The 15,815-nt window shown below is 40.8% G+C and overlaps 1 protein-coding gene across 2 annotated transcripts in view; it reads right to left on the reverse strand.

The window, feature by feature from the left end:
- Window positions 1–1,573: 1,573 nt before the first annotated feature.
- col11a1a (collagen, type XI, alpha 1a) overlaps window positions 1,574–15,815 on the reverse strand; it is a gene marked incomplete at both ends in the record, with an annotated part of 73,184 nt that continues 58,942 nt past the window's right edge. For both annotated transcript variants that reach the window (XM_079181199.1, XM_079181198.1), the window contains 17 exons: window positions 1,574–1,720; window positions 2,010–2,243; window positions 4,746–4,814; window positions 5,226–5,338; window positions 5,921–6,167; window positions 6,292–6,345; window positions 6,438–6,473; window positions 6,554–6,607; window positions 7,488–7,595; window positions 8,397–8,450; window positions 8,733–8,786; window positions 9,104–9,211; window positions 10,585–10,638; window positions 13,428–13,481; window positions 14,473–14,526; window positions 14,699–14,752; window positions 15,116–15,223. In XM_079181199.1, coding sequence (XP_079037325.1) covers window positions 1,574–1,720; window positions 2,010–2,243; window positions 4,746–4,814; window positions 5,226–5,338; window positions 5,921–6,167; window positions 6,292–6,345; window positions 6,438–6,473; window positions 6,554–6,607; window positions 7,488–7,595; window positions 8,397–8,450; window positions 8,733–8,786; window positions 9,104–9,211; window positions 10,585–10,638; window positions 13,428–13,481; window positions 14,473–14,526; window positions 14,699–14,752; window positions 15,116–15,223 — 1,602 coding nt within the window. The remainder of the gene's footprint in view (window positions 1,721–2,009; window positions 2,244–4,745; window positions 4,815–5,225; window positions 5,339–5,920; window positions 6,168–6,291; window positions 6,346–6,437; window positions 6,474–6,553; window positions 6,608–7,487; window positions 7,596–8,396; window positions 8,451–8,732; window positions 8,787–9,103; window positions 9,212–10,584; window positions 10,639–13,427; window positions 13,482–14,472; window positions 14,527–14,698; window positions 14,753–15,115; window positions 15,224–15,815) is intronic.

Below are 15,815 nucleotides of genomic sequence, written 5' to 3' on the forward strand. Positions count from 1 at the left end.
TTCAGTGGCGTTAAAGGGCTTTGTGTGTGTGCTTCTTACTCTCAGAGAGTGAGTTGTACCTCAAATCCACAGCCAAACCTTCTCAGAATGGAAATAAGAAAATATAGGAACATTTAAATAGGGAGGTCTTCTTTTTCATTTTTTCTGTGACAAACAAAAAGAGACATTTTATTCACGTTTCCATTCATGTACTCAGAATGAGAAGAAACTAATGTGAGATGGTTCTTTATTGGTTTCAAGAGAGATGGGATTGCACCGGCCCAGAGTCTTAGTTGAAGTAACAGATCTTTGATTTAAAGCGTTTGACATGTACAGTAGGTAGATCTACTCCAGAGTCATCTTACACAAACCATTGAGACATTCAGTTCACCGTTGTTTAGAATCCAGTTTTTAATATTTAAATGAACTATAAAAAGCACATTAAAACATTTTCTCATTGTAGTTACAAAAAAAAATGGGTCACCTAAAGGGCTTCTCATTGCATTCACAGAAGGATTTGAACAGTGGATGTCTAACAGTTAACGTATTTCTCTCTTTTAAAAAAAATCCCCACCCAAATATATAAACTTAATTGCTTAACCAAGGTATATACAGGGCATAACATCCTTGCATCTTACAGGTTATCAAGAAAGTTTGAGGTATACAACCAAAATAAAAAGCCTGTCAGAAAAATAAACAGAAAAAAACAACAAATAGAATTAAATAAAGGAAAAATGAATGCCATGATTGCTTCCTACTAGCACAAGATGACAACATTAGTGGGAGATGTTGCCGTATACGTGCTGCTGTGATACTTCCAGCTGTTTCACCTACGGTCACAAGGGCAAAACAGCAAATAACCTCAAGCTTTGGACTATCAATATATACAAAGGGAATACAGTCTAATTTAGCAATAGAGAATTGTTTGAATGCTCACTTTATTTGCTTTATGACAAATACACAGTATGTGTTGAACAAAAAAATATCATTTATCAATTGATTTGATTGGATGATGTCTTTAACTTACACTGTATATCTTTGAACCAACGTTGAAATTAAAGAGCCGGAAGCAGAATCTGATACACATGCAAGTTTTGAAAGCGGATTCAGAAATAACAGTATTGTACAAAATAATAATTACAGTTTTTTTTTTTTATATAATTATCAAAATACACCTTCTTTCTTAGCACCTCTTTATATTTGTGTGTGTTTTGAACAAGCACCATTGTAGTCGTTTTCATACAGCACCTGGAGAATCCAGAGAGGAGGTCTGTTCCCCCTGATGTCGCCTGACCTCCTCTCGGTTACCTCTGATTCACCCTCCTCTGCCACGCGTTTAATGTCCTTCACCTTTGCTACATAACGTGGTTAAGTCATGTGGTTTCGAGCCCTACAAGGGCAACAAGTATTTTCCTGGGTTACACGTACATACATGGAAAGACATGTTTGCTACACCATCTCTTATTCAAAACTTGCATGTGGCATAGAAAAGGGTGGGGGGCTAGAAATGGGGTCTGGTGGTACCCAAAACGTCTCAACTTGACTTTCTTTGCTGGCCCCATCAAGTCCTTTTTTTTTCTTTTTTCATTTTTATTTAGCCAAGGAAGCAGATGGGTCCAACTTCAAACCCAAACTTCTGGTTCGGGTCCCCAAAGTCAGTCAACATGACATCGATGATGGGAACCTGATCGATTTTGGGAGTATTAATCTCCATCACAGTCTTTCCGTAGCCCTTCCTCGTCTGCAACAAGAGAGACACAGAGACGCAGAGGAACCGATTAGACATGCAAATGCAAAAGCACACATACTGTCACATGCTTTCTAACTGCACAAAACACTTTTTCTGTGTGTTCATGCTGATCATTAGGTCAGTCCACTGCCTTTAGACCTGAGCTACTGGGAAAACGTTGCTAAGATTCAGGCTTTTCGAAGGCATCAGCTGTCATCAGCTACTCTAATAGCTTCCTGCTCTTCCTTCTTTCTCCACTAATGTGATACCATTTCAGGAAAAAATCAGGTCTAGGGCTTACCGCACAACCGTCAGAGAGGGCCTTGATGTAAGGGTTATTGTCATAGGACATCTCCTCATCGTTGGCGCCCAGGAAGCGCAGCCCCTTGTCGTAGCTGTCGCTGGTGGCGTCGTGCCACGCCACGGACTGGTGGCAGCTGTAGGTGAAGTTTTGCCTGGCAGAGGCTGTCAGTAGTCTGAGGAAGGTCATCTGTACCATGTTTATTGAGTTTCCATCCGCGTCGACGTAGGAAAACTGTTGGCGGGCAAAGAGAGTGTAAGAGGTCAAAGGAAAGAAGCAAACATGAGTCCACACGCTTTACTTAACGGTTGGATTTGAAGAACTAAGAAATTAAAAAGAATTAAAAAACACAAGCAATATAAGAAAAGAGATTTGTAAAAATATGGAGAAAACGTAATACTGCTACTTGTGTTATTACTACTAATAATAAAATAATAATAATAATAATAAAGCAATTAGAAGACAAAACATTAAAAGAAAGTGACTCTCAAATCTCCGAAAACGATCGGATCAAATTTCCAAACAGCTGTTATTTGGATTAACTGACCACATATTGGGAAACTAAATGATCACTTTCTCACATGAAAACATATTAAAACGTAAGTAACAGCTTTTATTAACAACAGTTATTCATAGTAAAACTCCTAATGCCGCACAGTAAAAGTCCTGCATTCCAATTCCTACTGCAAGTGAAGAGCAGAAGAGACGCATTATCAGCAGAATGGACTTAAATAATCTGTTCAAGGTGGAGTTTTCAATTCTATGATGCTGGATAGTTTAATGAATAGTATTGTATCGTATTTTAATTGTTATATTTTGTGAATCTGCAACGTAGCTAGTAGCCTTTTGTAAGGTATTTGGGTGTAAAATGAGTTCGAATAATAACATCATTTTCCATAACTAAACATCATAATGAATCTTTTGGAGCCCTTTTTATTTGGGGGCCACAGCCAGTTGCTTACCTTGCCTAACGGTAAAGTCTGAACCTGAGTGTATTTCACTGATGTTTCTGAGTAGCCGTGGTTTGGAGTGTGTGAGGAACTTTGTCATGTCAGGTACGCTGCTGAGGACTCGAGGAGGAGCAGCGTCGAATGTGAAGTTGTTTGTATGAACGCATTCTCGAAAAAGTTGCAAGCAGCGAGCCCACAGGCCCGAGCACTCGGCCCGAGCACTGAACATGTTTTGAATGAGAACTGCACTATTTTTTCAGTCTCCGATGACCAGCTTTGTATCTACACGAGCATTTGGCCTCATTACTGAAATGTAGTAATGTAGTAGTACATTTTGAAGGATTTTGAGTACCAGGGAGAATTTAAATATAATAATAAAACAAAAAGATTAAGTCTGTACTTTATTAATGCTGACGGCAATTAAAAGATTACAACTTCATTTCTATGAGAAAAAGCAGCGGATCTCCCAATTTTCCTTTGTTCTATGTACAGTTTTGTAAGATATTAAGATGATGTACTGGCCCAAATAATATTGAAATAATTCAGGAAAGCAACACTTTAAATATGACAAACTGGCTCATGTAGAAACACCTGTAACAATTAAACAGAGGTTTTCCAATTGATGTACAGTAACCATGGCTGCCTCCTAACCTTAACCCATCTAAGGCTAGTGGCTGATAGTTACACGGTAACATTAACCCTAGTATTGCAGTCAATATCATCTAATTACTGTATTATATCTGGAGTCTTCCTCATTAGGTTAACTGGCAGTATAGAAAACATGAGTACAGCACTGTGTGTGTGTTCAAATATTTGGTCTCCATGTAAAGTAAAGTAGGAAAACAGCTTTTTCAAAAGGCGCTGAAAGCTGCGCAGAATACACAGCAAGCAAGATACATTTATACATCATTGCATTATTATTATTATTTTTTTGTGTGGTAATTAAATACCACATGTACAGCACTTTGTGCAACAGTATGCTCTTTAGTCTCAGTTCAATAAACGTCAACTTTACTTTTTTTATCTCTTTTAACGAAGCTTGAATCTAGAGTAACAACAGGTCAACGGAACACACGTGACCCTGACTGGAACACTGACTTTGTGTGAACCTTTGTCTGAATGTGTACATTGAAAGAGCGACCAGGAGATGTGCTGTGCTGCTGTGTAATGTTCTGTCACAGTCAGTCTTTCAAAGTCTTCTCTCTGTTGAAATACATCAGCGTGACGTGTTTAACGGAGCAGGGCAAAACTTGCTTCTTTCATTTCTGACTACAAGAACTAGTAGCTGATGTTTACGGAGATGATTTGATGTGTTCAAGGGCAGAGCGAGGTCTACTGGAATGTTAAAATACTGAGGCATTCTGCTTGAATCCTCTGTACTGTTTTATTGATGCTCTCTTCTTTATATAGAACAGGCTACGAATTGTAATGACAATAACTGAAAATGAGGCACTAGTTCAAAAAGGATTTAGATTATTTCAACTAAAAGCCGATCTATGCATTCTCTCTGCTCTGGCTTTTTCCTAAAATATGGACACACTCTAACCATTCGGCAGTTTTGGGAGTTCTTTATGGGAAGCAACTTTGGGTCACTGCCTGACAATTTCATGGGTGGTGCTGCTATTTGAGTCTATTAGCAGCTGCTTGCCATTTTTGCAGTGTCCCCGCACAGGTACATAGGAGAGATGGAGCGATCCATTATCGTTTAGCACTGAGTGAAGGAGTTTCTGTTTTGTGTGGTAAACTGAAGGAGACGGATGAAAGAAGAAGGAAAACAAACACTTACTATTTTACCACGCTTAAATTCACTGAACCATGTCCCGGGGACTTCCTTGGGCCATGAAGATATTCTGACCTGTGGAGAACCAGACAGGGCAGATTAATACTGGACATTAATGGGCATTATATTTTGCTGTGAATTATGACGTGAACATTAAAATGAAAGCTAAGCCTAAAGGGTAGCATCAAAGTTAGTCATCTGGGAGCAGAAAGATAAACCTGTATGTTTTTGTAATATCTTTTGAAATATTGTTTTCACAAATTTCATGGCGTCAAATCATTTTTACGCCGTTCAAACGTGAATATTAAATCTGCACACGCTGAGCCCTGAAGTAAATCAAATGGCTGCTTTTGACAACTTCAGTCTTTTGACAACTTCAGTCTCGTGCTGTGCCGTTAGTTGATGTGTCGTTTTAACATGACGGCTTAATATTTGATGAGGAAATGATGATTAGAAACAGGCAGTTACGAATCCAAAGTCACTTACTCCATTAGACTTCTTATCTGGATAGATGCAGGTTTCGCCCCCAGCGGTGAAGTTACAGTAGACTTTGAAGGAATCCCCGGAGCAGCCTTGGTTTGGATCAATCCAGTATTCGCCTGCGGAGAACCAAGCACACTCAAACACCCTGTTCTACCAGCGTCCACAGAAAAAGGATTAAAGCTACTTTTCAGGAATTAAGTGTGCTAGAATTTCTTGATCCTATTTGAAATTGTGCTTTAAAGTAATTTACTGCTCATTGTTATGGCTTATTCACAGCTAGATAAAATGTTATCATGCCTGAAGCACAGGGTATTATTTATGTGCAACAATTTTTAACAAAAACATATTCCTCAACAGAAGTACAATGAGTGATGATTTCCATACTGTCTCACTCATCCACTTTGCATCAATCGTACTGAGACACCAAAGGAAAAACGGGGAACGTTCGAACACTGATGAGTCCAATCTTCTCTGAGCAGTGTTCTCAATCACTGCTTTCAACAAAAAAAGTTTGTTTTTTCACTTGAGTATCAGTCAGAAAACCAGGTGTCTCCAGTGTCTCAATCACAGAGGGATATGACGCTCTGCTGCAGCCTGACTGTGATTTACACTGACAAGAGGGCTGTGTTTTTATTCAAATTTCTCTTTCAGCATCTCTTTACTTTTACGTCAGACACTCCTGCTTAGATCGAGCTTACCATCGGGGAACTCTGGGTGGCAGAGCTGCAGATCTTTGCATGTCCTGGCAGGGTTGTTTTGTGTGCCCATGGGGTATTTCATGCGTTCGATGTCCTGTTTGAGGTTGTTGAGCGAGCCGAAGATGTCTTCCATGCCCTCGCCGTAGTCCATGATCGCGGCGGCTGCGTCTGACTGCATGTCACTGGAGCGCTTGGTCTTCCTGGGTGACTGGATGGGCAGCGGCTGGATGACTTCACCCGGTGGGCCCTGTACGGTGTGGTGGTGAAAAGCTGTTTCATGCCAAAAGACTGACCATAGATGTTGCGCAATGCTACAGTACTGTGACAATTTTAACTTAGTGGTAAAATAGTCAACAGTCTTTAATACTCACAGGAGGACCAGGAGGACCAATTGTACCAGTGTCTCCTTTTGTACCAGCAGGCCCCTGGGAGAAACATGCATAGAAACACGTCATCTCAGATAAATCTAACATACACACAGTGACAAAATGCCTTTAAAAACTCTGATAGTACTCACACTTGAACCCTTGGATCCTTTGGGACCTTGAGGACCCTGCATGAGATCGGACATAATAAGACATTGTATTATCAGTGTAGAATCTGAATGAATGACTGAATCAGTAAAAGACTTACAGGCAGACCAGGGGAGCCCGGGGGGCCGAGAGGACCGGAGGATCCACTGAGACCCTGTGAAAAGATGAGATGAAAGCAGAATATACATCAAAGAATCACAGGAGACAAAAGTATTATTGTGAGGCTTGAATGAGTGGAATGAAAAAGCTAGACTAAACTGGCAAAGGACCAGGGATATGTATACATAGTTTATGAGCTGAACAAATGCATAATGAGCTTTCTTATGAATGGCTTTATTTCAGCAATCAAGAAAAGGCCAAACGCTGTGCCTATTCTCAGTCATTACAATAGAAATGGTAAACTGAGTGAGAACCTTGTTGAAGCCCTTGAGCTCTGAGGAAAGGAGACGTTATGATTTCATTAGGCTTAATGTCCAGATACTTAATCTAACCCATCATCTTAAATCACTAAGCCGGGGCAGTACGAGGGCCACAGCAGGACAGAATAGCACATTCAGTCCTTCTGCAATGTTTATTTAAAATGGATAAAGGCTGTCATAAGTCCTTTATCGAGTCTGAGCTTCAGCCTTGTGTCAGTACTGATTCCTGCTTCAGTGGTTGAGAAAAATATCTTAATTTTAATGAAACTCTTTTTTTTGGTGTGTTTTCCACAACGCAGGTATATTATCACAGCAGGCGTCAGATACACAGAAATGGATCACAATGGGTGGAAGTTGTATTAGTAGTGAAAGGGAGACCAAAGGTTCAGACGAGATATTGTGTTTTTACACCCTTTGAGCAATAGGAACGAATAATCCAATCTGTCATAAGCCAGAACCAACACAACGTTAGCTCTGCACTGCTTTGCCTTTTTCAGTGGGTTTTGGTCAACAGCGAGTGACTGTGGTGAGACCTTTGGCAACAGTGGAAGGGCAGCAGGTGGAGGGTAAATGGCCCGAGGACCAACGTGGCAATGGAGCGTATCAATCACTTACACCGTCGCCTTTGCCACCGGGAGAACCTTGGGGCCCGGGCAAACCTCGGTCTCCCTTCTCTCCTTGCTCACCAGGGGGTCCGATCAGGCCAATCAAACCTGGATGACCCTGTAGGACAAAAAGAGTTAAAGATAACAGCAATGTCCCTTTGTTTACTTTAAAGCTATTGCCTACATGTCTGACACGGGCACAACTCCCATGGCTTTCTTCCCAAAAACAGCAATGCACATGGGAGGCTGTGAAGAGTGACGTTTCATTACAACACAAATCCTCAGGCTTTATCATTTAAATGTCTCTACTGAAAAGAGAAACACAAAAATAACACAAAATACTCGCAAACAATTCACAACACAAAGATGATAACTTTGAAGTAGGCAAGCCCTCTCACCGGGGCCAATGATTTGACGGCATTAAAAACCGCACAACTCGCAGCGCGGCGTCTCTATTGTGCGCTTTTAAACTGCTCTCTCCCAAACCATCATGTCAGTGTGTGGGAGGCAATTTAGACAGAGTAATGTGTGCTGTCTGAATATCCTTTGTAGTTATATTTCACCAGCAAATTTGACAGTGGCAGCGAAGAAAAGAGCAAGATTAGACAGATTAGAGTGATACATCACATTTAGCTGCATATTCAATCCTGTTGAGAGTTTTTCTGTTACAGCAGCTGTGGAAAAAACTAATTTTATTTCCTAAATGTTAACATATGCGCTATTACAAACGCTATCTCGCTTTTGATCAATTGCAGCCGTGGAAGCTTTGTGCTCGTGGTGGGCCGCCTTGACTGGAGTCTGAACCTATATCACGATCCCCGGGTTCCTTTCACTGCTTTCATGTTTGTCTTCCAGCCTATTTGAAAGTGGAAAATGAAAGAGCTTGCAGTCAAGACACAAGAAAAGAGGCTACGCTCACCTTTTCGCCTTTAGACCCAGGGTCACCTTTCAGGCCAGGAAGACCAGGAGGACCCTAAACAGCCACAGCGGAAGAAGAGGGAGAAACAAGTTAGACAGGACAGGGTGCTGAAAATAAGCAAATAATAAGGACAGAAAAACATACAAAGGAAAAAAAGAAGAGGGATGAAAATCATAAATTATAGAGAGAGAAACTGATCCCTTCATGTATTACGGATATGACTTTTAGGGACAGTTCAGCTTTCTTTGTTTAACCCGACTGAAGGACTCCAACTCTAGCTGGATGGATAAATGTGAGAAAGAGGGAGAGAGGGAGAGTGACTTTATACATACTAACCATGGGACCAGGTGGGCCATCTTGTCCTGAGGAGCCGGGCAGTCCTTGTTCACCCTGTGAAAAGCCATTCAATTGCAGTGAGCATTATAGCGTCCTGTATTTTCTCTGGCCTGCCATTGATTTGCTGTGCTCGGCATGATGATTAATAGCCCAAACAGGGGGAAAAAAAGAGTGCTGGAATAAACAAGCACAACTAATGTATAAGCCAAATGGGTGTATTGATTATTCCATGAAGTCTATCATCATACCTTTTTATGTGTGTACACTGTGGGTGTGTGTGTGTGTCTGACCATGCTTGTGTGTTTGAGAGTAGAGCTGCATGTGTATGCAGTGAATCACAGGGAACGTTCGCTGTTGTAGCTCAGACTTACGACAGGACCGGGGATTCCACGCAGACCCTCTGGACCGGGCTTTCCTGAAGGTCCCTGGGGTCCAACCGGTCCGGTTTTACCCGCTGGACCCTCGGAGCCTGCCTCACCCTGTATACAAATGTTTTGAAAGCATAACTCAGGTTAAAAAATATCACACAATTTAGGAACTTAAGCTTATTTTTCCTGGAGAAAGTAGCGTAAACCTGACATATTCATTTAATGTATTTGCATCAAAGCAGCTGTTGTTTACTGAGATTTTGAGAAGCTTTGAAATACAGATCTAGCGATTAATGATATTTTATGAGACATTACAACTTTGAAACAAAACATAAACAAAGTGAACACTCTAGAGGTAGATGCCATGAGGTTGGTATATCTGGCTCTTTACACAAATCTAGATGTATAAAATAATTTGTCAAGTTTGGTAGTGGTATAGAATAAAAAAATCTTCTTGTATAACTTCTAAAATCTGTTCCACATAAAGAACACTTGATGTGTCAGGCTTTCTCTGGAGCTTATCTTGGTATCCGAATAGAGCTGCAGGCTGCTTATAGCTTTAAATGATGCTGAGATAGTGTGCAGCGTGTAGATCGGTAAAAATGGGGAGAAGTAAACAAGAGTCTGAGTTATCAAATGAGACAAAGGCTCCTGTTCCTCCAAATGAAGTTCAGGACAGGCGCAAACAATATACGGCGCCACATCCTGCCATGTTTCCATTCTCGGGTCGTGATAGAATGAGTGTGGCCTCAGGATCAGAGTCTGCCACGGCTGACGGGAAAACGTCAATATGCACAGACTAGACAGAGCTCATGAAATCAAGAAATCAAGTTTGAGCTGCAAGGCAATACAGGGTACAGGCTTATAGCAAATCTCTCCTTTACTGAGATTATTACAATCACAGCTGTAATTCTGTTTTTTTTTGGGAATTTCAAGATTCAGATCTATAAGCACAAGTTCAAGGCCATTTCATTAAGGTAGTCTTTCAATGCAAATATTTCCAAAAATGCAGTATATAAGCAGTGAATAATACTATCATACCATAGTAGTATAGTTTTTACTATACTATTATATGACTGTAGTATAGTAATATACTTTTAAACAGATTAGCTGAGAGGAGAGGTGTGTTTTTGTAGTAAATGTATAGATTTAGACACTGAGGAAACAAGCAGACTGGTGTGCTAACGCAGAGAAACTTCATGTGGGTCTGATGCAGAATAAAAAGAGAAAAGCATGATGACTCTAAATACTTGGGAGCTCTGACTGTTTTTTGTCTTGAAATGAAGCCACAGTCCAATGCAAGAAACAAGTGAATCTTAGTTTTACTCAAATAGTCTGCATCCATAAATTTCCATCTAATCTAGGGTGGGAATTGAATTTACTTCTGCGTTTGGTGCTTTTAATTAAAATGGGGGAACAATGTGGGTACGGTGAGCAGCCAAAGGACTTCCTGAGACGACTCTACCGCGAGTTGATTTTGTTACCTTAGCGCCCTTCTCTCCTTGCCTGCCCTCTGCACCAGCAGTCCCCGGAGGTCCCTGAGGAAGACGACAGAACACCGCTTTAGCATTTTAACACAGCAGCAACACACATACACACAAACTGTACGACACGAACAAAACTAAAGTGAATGTTCATCGTTGACCTTCCACAGTATTTCAGAGGTTGACATCAGCAAGCAAAACAAAATCATCAGCACTAATGAAGCGCCTTGGTACCCCGGTGGTTACAGGGCATGCTATGTAACCGCAGCGTCCTTGGTTCGATTCGGGCCTCGTGACCTTTGTTGCGTTTCTCTCTGGCCCATGTAAACTGTCCTCTGTCAAATTAAAGGTGGAAATGTCAAAAAATAACTCTTGGTGCCTCTTGGCATTTCAGTTTAATTTGATTAGATTTCATGTTGAACAATTGTCTTGCCTGATAAGTACTCGGTGGATGCTTGTCTTCAGACGGATGATAATCCGACGCCCTTGAATCTGCGCTACTTCAGGGATCAAGATCTATTTGAGTGGCTTGGACTTGTCTGCCCCACAAAAACATACAATCTTGCAGTGTAGTAATGTGCCAACACACATAGAAAACACACACAGCCTTCTTCAGTCATGCTAAGGGTTGGCAGGTCGTCTTCTCTGACTGGTCAGGAGCTCTCAGGCCCACAACGATTTCTTTCAACTCCACCTCCAGTCGTCCCTCTTCAAAACCACTCTCACATCCAAATCCCATTCTCATCTTAGCTGATGGAAGCCTGAGTGCTATTGACTGAGAGGCTATGATGTGAGCTCGCCCCCGTGCTTTGAGCTTTCATCTTCTCCTGATGTGCACCTCTTACTGGTGGGGAAGAGGTGGGCTCTTGATCAGCACAAAGAGCCATTTCAATTGTAGCGCGATACACAGCAGCTAGAGTCAACGTGTAGGTGTGTTAATCGTGTTCAGGTTGGAACGGGCACCTTTTGTTGGCTCTCCAGCATCAGCCATACGAGACACTTTATCAGTGTTCTTAATTGCATAACATTGTTACCCGTGTCTTAGAACAGACGAAAGGTAAAACATTAAGTAGTGACCTTAACCGCCCCAAAAGCCAGATGAGGCTAATAACTTTTAGGTATTTCTTTCTTCAAGAAGCAAAGTTGAATAATCCAGTATTAAGGCAGATTAATATAAAAGGTGCTGCTGTGCTAAATGGACTAATTCAGAATCAGAGGCTGTGCTGGGGGAGATTTAAAGGATTGTTGCAATTTTCTACAGACGAAAGGCAGCGAAGACACAAAAAGGGTCCAACAGATCCTAAACAACTCTCGCTGTGCAATTATGTATTCAGAAGGAGCAACCTGTCGGGTAGCAGCCGGGATCATCTTAGGTCCCTTTCTTTCTCTCAGCGATTAAAGACCTATGAGTGATAGAATAGCCCTTTTCCTTACCATAATCCCTAGGCCGTTCGGTGCAGCAGATGCTGATACCATGCTAAATACTGAGAATGTAAATTTCATTGGGCATATTAGAAAAAGCAATCAACCCTGGTTTCAAAATGCACGACATGTCATTCTTTGAAATGCAGCCAGTCACTTGAGATTGTGACTTTTCTTTCAAATTCAGGAGAATAGCTGCTCATTTTCATGTGGACTTTGAGCTCCACATCATATTGGAAATATGTTAATGTTCCACATCAGATGTGTGCATCCAAAGAGTAGCTTGCTGGCTTTTATATTTCACTCATTTATCTCCAGCTCATACTGTAGAATACTAGATAGAGTGAGAATGGACATCATAGAAACATTGCTGTGTCCAAAGTCACTCTCTCATTAACTACTCCCTTCAAACTATCCAAAAACTATTTCAGACACTACAAGTACTCGTCCGTTTGTGTTTACTTTGAGTCCACATTATGGGGTATAATAATGATCACTATACATTACACTATATAGTGAGCAGTGAGTGATTTCGGACATTAATTTCCAATGTGTTAAAATCTTTGTATTCGGATTTGTAACCTGAACAAGTTTTCTTTTAAAAGTAGACACACGGTTCCTCTGGTAAAGGCTGAAAGAAATGTGATAATCACATCACAATCGACACATTAAAGGTTTCATTTTACATTATTATTTTTTTGGTGGGCACTGCTAAAGCCCACCCTTCTCTTCTCATAACGACGTTACCACGTCCGTGTCATGCCTTTGTTTTGCTCTGACTGTCAGTGAAGCAGCCGTGGATCAATAGTGTGTCAGACTTTATCTATATCTCTCTCGCTTTCTTCCCACTGCCGTCAATGAGTTTGGAACCCACGGCTCCTTTTTTCCTGCTATTTTTTCGGTAAGCCTTTTCAATTTCTTGCTAAGAGAAAAAAAAAAATAGATTCATGATTTTCACATCCTGCCATTCATTTCTCAACAGGCTTTGAGGGAGATTTCTTTGCAGACAGCAAAACGGCTTGACCCCTTAAATCTCCCACTTTGTTTCCCCCACTTTTCTTTTAATGAAAATGAATCTCTCCTGCTTTACTGTCAAGATTGAGTTGTTGAGGAGCAGTTGTTGAGGAGCAGTTGTTGCAAAGCGAGGCGGGATACCGGTCTGTTGGCTATGAAGCCAGAATACAATGCCAACAGATGCACACTCCCTTCATCTATTTTAAAATAGGGCTGAGACATTTCACAAGGGCTTGTTGAGTCATGATTTCAACACTAACAGAAGCTTTGGTCAGCAAGAGATTTCATATCAAAACAGCTCACTCTTGCAATGATAAAATGCCAAAAATGGGGACCATCAAAAGCCTATCTTGGAATGTACAAATAAAATGCTGCAGTCCTCTTAGTTTTAATGGTCACAGACTTACTCTCTTGCCAGGTGGTCCAGGTGGGCCAGCTTCTCCTGATGGACCTGAAGGTCCCTGAAAACAAGCAAGGAGACAGGAGATGCATGATGCCATTACAGACAATAAAATAAGTTGTATTAACAAACGAGTCGGGGCTGGTATGAATTTTGATGAGAGAGCAGCATGCTTCACTAAATCTCTCTGTTATGTCTGCCAAAAAGGACAATAACGCACAGAGCATATTGACATTTAGGGAACATTCAACCCCGGGATATTCCAAAAGAGTTGAGCCAAAACCAAAAGTTGGATGAGTCACTGCACCGCCTGAAATAATACGTGCTGTGATTCCTGACACACTCTCATCCAATTATTTCTGAGTTAATTGCAAGCAATCAAACCAATTTTTTATCATTTGTATTGGTAAATATTTGGCAGATATTGAGCTGTTTTACGGGTCGAGTACACAGATACATGGAAACTCGAAGTTCAAAGAAAACTGAGCCATTATATGACGTTAAACATATTTTAATATAGCTTCTAAGCACAATCTTTGACTGTAGCGTTTCAGTATGCAATCATAAACATTCATTCATTCATTTAAAGTTCAAATACGCAACATTCATGGAGTTGATTAAATATTTTCTGTGGTGTTCTTTGGCAATGGCAACGGCTCATTTACATTCATGAATGTTAATAAGAGATGTGATTAATTGCGCTCTACACAGGGCTAGCCCATTATTGTTTGGCTTTTATTTCTAATCAAACTTAATGGATCTGCAAAGCAGATAAGTCCATTTACCCTACATCCAAGAGTACGGAGTAAATATAATGATTTACAATGCTGCAGCGTAAATTATTTACTGACTAGATGTAATTACAGCTTTTACTGCAGGCAACATTTTGCAGCTACTTTAATACAAAATAAACGTAAACAAGACACATTTATACTCATTCGTGAAAAGTAGCTGCTTGTTATGCTAATTACATTTTATTAGGTGTTTGTAAAGTGTACATGATATATACTCGTGCAGTCCGTCCAAATAATGTGAAAAATACAACAACTTACAGGCTGACCGGATTCACCATCGTCTCCTTTCTCTCCTGATTCTCCGTCAGTGCCCTGTAAGAGAGAGACGTGCTGCTTAGATAATGTCTGCCACGTGAAATATTTATCCTCTACTTTAACAATCATACAGTTTCATTTATGGATGATTCCCAATACAAAAACCTAAATCATTTAATGTTTATGAGCCTATATAGAGTGAATATTGCTTAAGAGATTTCATACTTACAGCAACACCTGGCTCTCCAGGAGGACCAGGGTCTCCGGGGAATCCAACGGGTCCCTTTAATGGAGAGATATGAAATGCATCAGCGAAGCAAAAGAAACAGGATACAGGTATTAAGGACATGGACGGGAATTTAGACCGTGATTTAGTCCTGGCGTACCTGGTAACAACCGTTGAAGGCAATTTGATGGACTTAATGATGATGTTGCAAATCCATGAGAAAAAGCGTCACGGCATGCCATTACCACGCGGGCATAAAATATAATCCTCCCCAATAAAAAGGCTTTTAAGTTCTTGAATATGTGCTAGAGTAAAATTGCCTGCCTAACGGCTGGTGGGGGACATTTCCTTTAAAGCAGTACATTTAAGCCTGTTAGACTGAGTGACAGAAAAGATTTTGAGAGTATTTGGCGGACTTACAGGGTTGCCCTTTGGCCCGTCATCTCCAGGTGGTCCTTTGGCACCCGCAGGTCCAGCAGATCCAGGGGGGCCAGACTCTCCTTTCTCTCCTCTCTCGCCTTTAGGTCCCTATAGTGGTGGGGGGGGTGGGGGGGGGGGGGGCATGCATTACATCAGTATAGTACCACAGGGTGTAGCAATCACAGTCTACATTGAACTGAACGAGGGATGAAAATTGACATGTGGACAAATGCTGCAGAGAGCAATCGGGTCCAAAGCTGAGCTCAGTGGGTGTAACAAAGGAAAAACTCCGGATGGTCAACAGTGCTGATGTGAAATGAGAACGAAAAGTTTTTTTCAGCACCAAGAGCTCTTAGATATGAAGGTTAATGTGCCTCAACAGTCTTGTTCGATATTATTATGAAGCACCTTTGCTTTGTGGCATGAAGGAATTCAACAGATTCTCTGAAATGTGATTTGGTGGAAAATTGTCAGATGATTTTCATAAGATATTGTCCTGTATGTCCACATTTGATGCCCTTATTTTATTTTATTTCTTTTTGACAAAACAAGCTGTAGTTTTTCTACTGTATAGCTTTAAAGCCACAATAAATATCTGGCTAAAAGCAACATTTGAACACAGTTTAAGCATTGTATTTAATGTTTTTACTACACAAACACTTTTTACAGTGTGGTGACATCCACATCTTAACAGTGTTTT

The sequence above is a fragment of the Pholis gunnellus genome (assembly GCF_910591455.1).
Source record: "Pholis gunnellus genome assembly, chromosome: 20".
Lineage (NCBI taxonomy): Eukaryota > Metazoa > Chordata > Actinopteri > Perciformes > Pholidae > Pholis > Pholis gunnellus.